This window comes from Silene latifolia, chromosome 8, assembly GCF_048544455.1.
Source record: "Silene latifolia isolate original U9 population chromosome 8, ASM4854445v1, whole genome shotgun sequence".
Lineage (NCBI taxonomy): Eukaryota > Viridiplantae > Streptophyta > Magnoliopsida > Caryophyllales > Caryophyllaceae > Silene > Silene latifolia.
In genome coordinates, this window is record NC_133533.1 from 46,367,972 (window position 1) to 46,376,980 (window position 9,009).

Below are 9,009 nucleotides of genomic sequence, written 5' to 3' on the forward strand. Positions count from 1 at the left end.
TCAGGTAGCTTATTTAAGCAAAGTAGCTTATTTGACCAAAGTTTCAGCTACCTGATTTTTTTGCAAGTGTTTGGCAAGTAGTTTATTTGCACAAATAAGCTACCTGAAATAAAATGCTACACATGGTAGCATTGAGATTTCAGGTACCTAATCTCGGTTTAAATTCCATTATTATCCCTTCAATCTATAATATTGAATAATTATCATATCTTTTTATGTCATTTTACCAAAATAAGCTACTTTTTCAGTTAGTTTGCCAAAGGTAATTTTATATAATCAGCTACTTATAGCTCTTAATTTTCAGCTACCTTATCAGTTAGCTTTTCAGGTTTCAGTTAGCTTTTCAGTTTTCAGGTACCTTTTCAGGTTTCAATACTTTTTCAGTCAATTTTACCAAAGCCTAAGAGTCGTCGTCATTTCGTTGCTTGTAAAACTTGATCCTTATCTCGTTAGTTATATCACCACCGACGAACAACCACCGTGAGTGCCACCCTTATTCCCTTTCGTATTTGAGGTATAAACCCTAATTTTTAGATTCCCTTTTAATTCGATTTATTTTTGTTTAATTGTTGTGTTTATATTATAACTTGATGATGATGATGATTATGTTATATTCTAAACGCAATATGGACAAATCTGGGAGGAATATTGTAACTTGATGGTGATTATGCTGTGGATTAATTATTACAGTATGATTTTAATTTGTTAGATTGTTGTTATTCTAAACCGAGTTCGATATGTTTGTATTAAAATTGATTTCTTTTTTATTTAATTGTTATAAGGTAGCAACAATACAATGATCAAATTTAAGACGGGTTATGAAATCTCGTCTTTTTAAGTACTGCACTACCACTCATTGGATGTTCCCTCTACTAATTGAGCTAGGATTGCTAGTTTTCAATAGTAATCCCATGTTATTCGTCTTCTCTCCTGTGATCAATGAATGTTTTTTATTAGACATTTTCTTCCTACTGTTGTTAAATCGTCCCCCACCACCTTTCACACCACCCAAATTCCAACGTGATGATGAGATTCAGCCCCCAACTTTACAAAGGCTGTATCTATTAATGAAATCATATCCATCTGATTGATATTGTCTACAGTATGCAATTCATTCGTAATTCGTTCTCCAGAGCTAATGAGGTAAGGGAACAAAGGTATGCCTAGGCATAACCAAAGCAGTTCATACCGAGTTAGACCACTTGACTGAATAGTTTATAAGTTAAGCTCCCTCCATGCACACGGCTCTAGAGCAGTCTCCTAGCATCCCCTGCCCATTTGCAGTAGCAGTAGCAGTAGCGCTAGCGCATCTCTGGCCATTAACTATTTCGCAGAACAGACCATATACATTCAGTTCTTCTTATAAGCTTGATTCCATAACCTCCATGCACCCCGAATTATCCCCTTGAGTGACAATGAAGCCCCCAAATCGGTTCTTTATGGGATTCCTTATAGCATAAGCATTGTACTTGTCTACTTGATGTATTTATGCAATTCATTGACAATTCTATTCTTGTAAGTTTTAATAGAATATAGATCTCGTGACAATGAACCCCCCAAATCTCCTTGAGGAAGAATGTATCAACGAGGACGAGGATGAGCGACAGAGGCTTGCAACACTTCCTGATCACCTGATATTCAACAACATCCTACCAAGACTCCCGGTTAAACCATTAATCCGCTTCAAATCTGTTTGCAAAAATTGGCGTTCTACTATTTCTACCCCCGAATTCTCAAAGTCTCATCTGTCCTTCTCTACCTCTCGCCACCAATTTTTGCTGCTTCAAAAAGATTTCAGGGTTGAAAGCTCTAATTTTTACCTTGTTCGGACTGGCTTTGAAATGCGCGGTGAATCTACCTGGATAAGAGTAATTGGCTGCTGTAATGGACTTCTGTGCTTTTATTTCGAATCATCGTGTTTGGGTGCCATGAAATTTTACGTATTAAACCCAGCTACGGGTCAGCAAGTTGAAATTCTTGGGCCTGGCGATGAATGTTTCCAAGACTGGTTCAATTGGTTTGGTTACGTATCTTCCATCGACGACTACAGGATAGTCGCTTTCAATCTCCATGAAGGTGTTTTTTGGACTTTTTCATGGAAGGGTGGATTGTGGAAAAGGATTTCTTGTAGCATAGACAGGTATGGTGCATTGATTAAGATAAAGTCTGATGCACCAGTGTTGGTCGACGATTGTCTTTACTGGCCTCTCAATGTATATAAACTCTATGCCAATGAAGGCACTCATATACTCGAGTTCAATTTAGTTCGTGAAGAGTACACAGTAAAACCAAGGATGAAGTTTGCAGATATGAGGGAACCTGCCGTGTTGATGAATTTGAAAGGCTGTCTTGCAGTCCATGTGACCTCCCATCATAATTGTATTAGTGTTTGGAAGTTGAAACACAAAAATGATTGGAATTCCTGGGAAAAAGTAGTAGACTCGAAAAATCTTAGAGATGTTGCTTTGATTTATTATTCTACAACGGGTAAGTTGGTGGTAATCCATCAAAAACAGTTAAAGGTAGTGGAGGATCTAAATGAATTACTGCCTCAGGGAGAAGAAAGCATCAAGCTAGGGAAATTTATCCTTCGCTCTTTACCTTCAGCCGAGGGTGTTAGAGATTATGTCGAAAGTCTTATTTCCCTTGTTTGAAGATGAAAACGATTTTCATCGTCTCGTTTGCATGAATCACCCTCTAATTTATTCAGAAAGTGTTTTTTTTTTCACTTGTTTGAAGATGAAAACGGTTTTCGCCTTTTTGTTTGCATGAAGACTATACTTTATTCAGACTAAACTTCTGTGTTATCATGGGCATGAATTAGAGGCTCATTGATCCTTTGTGAAGGCTGAATATGTGGCTATTTTTGACTATTAAGCGTAATTACTAAGCACCCCATGAAATGGTTGTGAGGCTACTATGTTCTGGCATATGAATGCACCGCATTTCATGGATGTGGGCTTTATAATTTTATGCTTTAATATGGTCAGTGCAATACGGTGATGAGTATGTCCGGAGTATTGTTGATGTTGCTGGCTTCTTTGCTGTTGGTGATGATTCATGGCTGGTTTCTGCTGGTTGTGTTTGTTGGTAGTTGATTAAAGCCCGATGATGATTTGAGGGTGAGCATACGGTGTGGCATATGCTTCTTTGTTGCCTTTTTGTGGCCAATACAATGATGAACGCCTTTATTTATCCTGAGTATTGCTTTTGGTTATGCTTTTGGTTGTGCTGCTGGTTTCTAGTTGCTCTTTGTTGCTGCCTTGTTGATGTTGCTGCTTCTTTTTTGGTTGTTGCTTGCTGCTGATTTCTGGTGGCTATTTTTGCTGAAAACATAACACAACCGATTTCTGGTTGTTACTGCTACTTTTTTGGTTATTGCATATGAATGCACCGCATTTCATGGTTGTGGGCTTTATAATTTTTGATTCAATATGGTCCTTGCAATACAATGTGGCAATTTGGATGTGTTTTTGTGAACAATCAAGTTAGAATACTCATTTGATGAAATATTATTGATCTTGGAATTGCTTTTAAAACGTACCGAAATCTGAAATCTCTTGGAATTAACTCGACCCGGGCGCAAACATAGCCGAATTTCAAGCACTAAATATCTCGTTTTCTATATATGTGAAGGAGTTTCGTCCATATAGTTGTCTTTTTAACACTAGTCATTTTAGATCAATTATTATGAATGGGGTCAAGTGTCTTTAGGAATACGAATTAGTTCAATCTTGAATCAGATTTTTTTTAATCCATACATTATAAAGCTTATTCTTTATACATTGACGGATCACATGAGAGATTTCAAATACTTTTTTTTTGAGGTCAAATATCCCGAAGGGCATTACTTTATTAAAGACAAATCAAACAAAACAGCACACTTCAGTTCGCGACAGTGGCAACACATCCGACCAAGTAGATTTACCAGCTACCCTAGGCACAGCATGAGCTACACACAATTGTTAACACAACCCGTGAGGCTAAAATCACAAGTGGTTTATAATATATTATCGTAGTTTATTCTCGCAGTACACTTTTTACTAATTCCGGTACTTTTTCTGCGATACTTTGGTATGCCCTTGGTAAAAAATCACCTTAAACCTAATTCTCTCGATATCTAACCGCACAACCTCTCAAATTAATCAAATTTCTTCAATCACAAACAATAATTTAGTGGTAAAACATATCTTTAATTTGTTAATCACATAGTACTAATGAATCAAATAAATGTTTTTTTGAAGCAAATTGAATTTGGGGTTATAATTTGTTTGAGATCTATGGACTATTATCACAATGAGAGTAGTTGTTCGTTGTGGTGAATGAGCGACTTCGAATAATTCACAACACATTTCTTGATCATTCAATCCAATACAATATCATACAGCCAACACCTCTATCAAATGTAATCATTCAATTGTGAATTCTAAAAAAACCTAATCGACAAGCAAGTTCATTTGCAGGCAAAGTGATCAAGCACTTAGGGGATTGTGTGTTATCTGCCGATAGTGCATCAATCAAAGCCAACTATAGTCGGTGTTTTCCGATAGGAGGCGGGTAGCAAGGGGTCAGGGGAAGGTGGATGATGGGTGGTTGCTATTATTCTATGATATATCATGAAATTATTATGAGACGTAAAATTTATCAACAAATAATGTCACTACTCCGTTGTTAATAGTATTACTTTCACGACATCCCCTATTAATATTATTACGTTTACTACTTCTTCAGGTTACTATTGTTATTTGACTACTCTTGCTATTTTATACTTAAATTCACTATTGCCGTTTATTTAATCAAACTAATCCCCTTTTAATAGCCGAGAAATCAACTTTAAAATTAATTTATGAATTTTACATTTTCAAATTAAAAAAATTTCATTTGTTTTATTTATAATAAAACGCAAATTAACACTTTTAAATTAAAGTTAATGGCGATAAAATCTCAAATTAATAAAATAAACCAATGAAAAACTGATTTATCAATTAAATTAATTTTATTAATAAAACCGATTAAATAAACTCAACCATACGTACATCGCAAATCGATCCACAAATGAGCGGAGTTTATTGTCAATACACATCGTCCTATCATCATCGGGTGCTTGTTGGGTTTTCTATACACACCTTCAAAAAAACCCCGTTCTCCTTAACCTTAGCCAGTGTCCCTGCCTAGCCTAGTCATCACCCTCACCCAGACCCTAAGTTTATTCTTCGAACCTGCCAGCATCGTGCCTCTACCCCTTCTCTGTTTTGGCGAAAACCCGCACTCGGGTTCGAGCCATCACCATGCATCACGTAGCCATCTCTTTTACTTGTTCCCTAAGTTAGCCATCTCCTATTCCTTACCAAATTTCATCCTATAGCTCAGCAAATATCTTACAAACCGATTTCCAATATTCCCCATATTTCCTTACCAAAAACCGAGTTGCATTCACACACAAACTTCCTAATTGTGTTTGTCTTTCTAGCCAAGAAACCTAGCCTTTGCTCTACTATAAATACAACCCTACTATAACCATTCATTGGAGGACAAAAATCACACAACATCATACATGAAAAACAAGAGAGAGAAAGGGCAAGAAACACACGGAAAATAGTCCCAAAAACCCGCAAAAATAGAGCAGCATATCACCTTCGAAATCCGCCTCAAACCGCGACAAAACCTCCATTAAACCTTCACAAATTCATCATAAATCATCTACACAAACCCGTAAATCTTTCACAACCTTCATACACGAATTATAGTAAGGATTTAATCGTTAAATCGTTGGAATAATTACTAAAGTTCCTGCTTTGTGCCGCTCCTGTTTCGAGTCGTTTTCCGTCATTTCAAAATCAATTTTACTTTTGTTTGTTTCTAAATATCAAAACTTGGGAGTCCCAAGATTCCAAAACATCTTTTAGATCAAATATTTGTTGAGAAACGAGCTCGTGGCGATGATTTGAAAATCGTTGCGCAAGAGGTATAAAACCGCGAAATCAATCTTTTTATCTATAAAATCTTATTAAAAGGCTAGCCTCAAAAGGTCACGCAGACAATGCCACGTAGGATAAGGAAATGCCACGTATGCATTTACAATGTCACGTCTTAATCCGCGTGTCACTCTAATCTATAAAATTTTATTAAAAGACTACTTGAAAGACCTATTAAATGTCACATAGACATCGACTAAAAGCCACTTAGGATTATAAATGTCACGTAGACATCGATTAAAAGCCACCTAGCAATAAATTATTTTTTAATCCACTCTTTTTTCCTTCTTTAAAAAAAAACAAAAAACAAAATCGGATTAGTAATCCTCTGTTCTTTTACTCCACCCACATATGAATCAACCACATATACAATTTTCAAAATATCATCTTCTCAATTTTTTTGTCAAAATGCCTTTAGATTGTCGATGTCCGCGTTGAAATATATTTCTATCTATATAATATAGTTAAATGACTAGCTAAATCATCTATAAAATACCATTAAAAGACTAACTTGAGTAGTATTTAATTGCATGTGACAACTCTCAAAAACCTTCTAATATGTTATAATATTTCATGTCTAATTAAGTTCTAATAATAATAATAATAATAACACATTCAAGATGTTTTATTATGCATTTACTCCACTTTTGTCTTTCCCCTTCTCTCATTCATTGTAAGTTCGTAACCTAATTTCAACCTTTCATCTTACTCTTGAATTCTTAATCTTAATGAATGTTATATATATATATATATATATATATATATATATATATATATATATATATATATATATATATATATATTCATCTCTTTAAGTGAAATTACGTATCTTTTGTATATATCTTGGTAATGATTTTTTTATGGTTTTTTAACATTTCTATTAGTAAATTAAGTCTAACCTCTTTATTTTGTTGTGTTTTATAGGATTCAATGTCATGATATGCTTTGTAGTGAGGATTCAATGTCTTCTTTGATGTGAACGTTTTAATGTTATGTTGTAAGTTACTACTTTCGCCTATTGTTTTTTTTTCCATTTTTTTTTTATTTTTTTAACCTTTTAATTTTCATATATGTATAGTTTCTATTCTTACCAGCTTTGAGTTCAACATGACAAACTAACCTTATATTTCACCTCATTCATAAATTTTTTAAAAAAATTAAAAAATATAAGTTGTAAACACAAAAAAAATAAAAAAATTGATGCAAACCTTTTATCTCTCTCCCATAACTTTGGTTATCAATTTAACCTATTTATTTAACTTTATTATCTTCTTAATGATGATCTTTTGCTTTCCCCTCACCATTATATAACAATAATCATAATTTCCATGTTATTCAAAAATGGTATGTAAAATACAATATTATAAAAAGGCAAGATTAAATATTTCACTAAGTCATCTCACTAAGCCATGTGTCATAAAAAAAATTCATTTTTTATTATCATGTGTCACATGCTTATTAGTAAAATAATTTAAGAAATATAAAGTCTCAAACATACAAAATAAATTAAAAAAAATTGATTCAAACTTTTTATCTCCTTCTCATAACTTTAGTCATCAATTTACCCTATTTATTTAACTTTATTACTTTTATTTAATGATGATCTTTTTCTTTTCCCTCACCATTATATAACAATCAAAATTTCCATTTTATTCTAAAAATTGGTATGTAATGTTTACATAGATATTATCATATTTTTTTACTTTTTTTCTTTATTGTATATTGAATTAATTAGAATTTTATTTTTTATTATTTTTGTGTTTTTAAATTGCAGGAGGATGATACATACTCACATAATTTAAAAATATTACCTTAAGCAATTTTTTATTAGTTGAATTTGCTACTCTTTTCACTATGAAGTTTCATGCGGCGGCCCTAAAACCCCATCTATAATCTATACAATCTAATTAAAGGGGTACTTAAAATGACAAATTTAACTAAATGTAACATGGAAATTTTAATGTGACGTGGACTATCAATTTATAGTTACATGACATTGATTGCATTCACTCATCTATAAATAAATCTATACAATTTAATTAAATAGTACCTAAAATGAAAATTTTGGATGTAACAAAACAATGTACATGTAATAAACTTTTTAGTTTCCTCTCATCTTTATACCTATTAATAATTAATACATTCTACTAATTTAGCATATCACTTTTTCTTAAATGATGAATTTTTGGCTTCCCTCCTCATTTATACTACCTATACACATTGTCATATTTTTATCTACGATTATCATCCCTTGTGTTATCACAATATCTCTACTTGTCTACCTTAAACACCTTTGAGATTTTATTTTGTCGGTCTAAACACTCTAATTCATTCAATCAATAAACAGAACTTAAAATAACGCCTAAATATTTATTGGAAAATAAACATCATAATCCATAATCTTTAAGCTGATTAAAACAATAAAATTATTAACGATCCCGTAATTTTCACGGGCTCCAAAACTAGTTTTTCAATTAAAAATCTAATCTTTTGTTTTGAGTTGAAAACCTTCGAAGACGTACCCTCGTTAAAACCTACATCCATCACAACAACAGGCAGAGTTAGGTGTCTTATTAACAGACTTCCTAACAAGTACCCATACATAATACTTTTCTCTAAACCGGTTTATTAGTTTTCCTTAAACTTGGTGGCGATTCCTTTTTCAAAAACCCCGTGGATACAAATTCCCGCATCCACATTTTCGCAATTCCGTTGGGGAGTAGTGTAACACCCCCATACTCCAAGTGCCTTACCAGGACCACTCAGGTATAAGGATGCTACCATCTCGGTTGCCCGAGGCATGATAATCATAAGACAATGAAGAAACATACTTTATTAAATAAGTTTAAGTGATTACATTACAAAACCAACTGTAAGCAAAATACAACTGTTCTCAAACTATAAACCAACTGAAAGGAACTGTTCTAATAAACACAAATGGAAGACTAAAGACTCGCTATGTGATGACTCCATCCCCACTAGATCCCACGCGTATCCAAGATATACCGCTAAGCAATCGCTCACCACCCCCGAA

The 9,009-nt window shown here is 33.5% G+C and overlaps 1 protein-coding gene across 2 annotated transcripts; it reads left to right on the forward strand.

Annotated features, from left to right (window-relative positions):
* Window positions 1-343: 343 nt before the first annotated feature.
* LOC141596791 (F-box/kelch-repeat protein At3g23880-like) lies at window positions 344-2,849 on the forward strand. Of its 2 annotated transcripts, none has more exons than XM_074417038.1 (2): window positions 344-514; window positions 1,530-2,849. In XM_074417038.1, exon 2 carries the CDS (start codon window positions 1,548-1,550, stop codon window positions 2,652-2,654), a length of 1,107 nt encoding a protein of 368 aa, XP_074273139.1. In that variant the 5' UTR covers window positions 344-514; window positions 1,530-1,547; the 3' UTR covers window positions 2,655-2,849. The 2 variants fall into 2 exon arrangements, with proteins under 2 accessions (XP_074273139.1, XP_074273138.1); XM_074417037.1 differs by having other exon boundaries at window positions 345-514; window positions 1,521-2,849.
* Window positions 2,850-9,009: the final 6,160 nt, after the last annotated feature.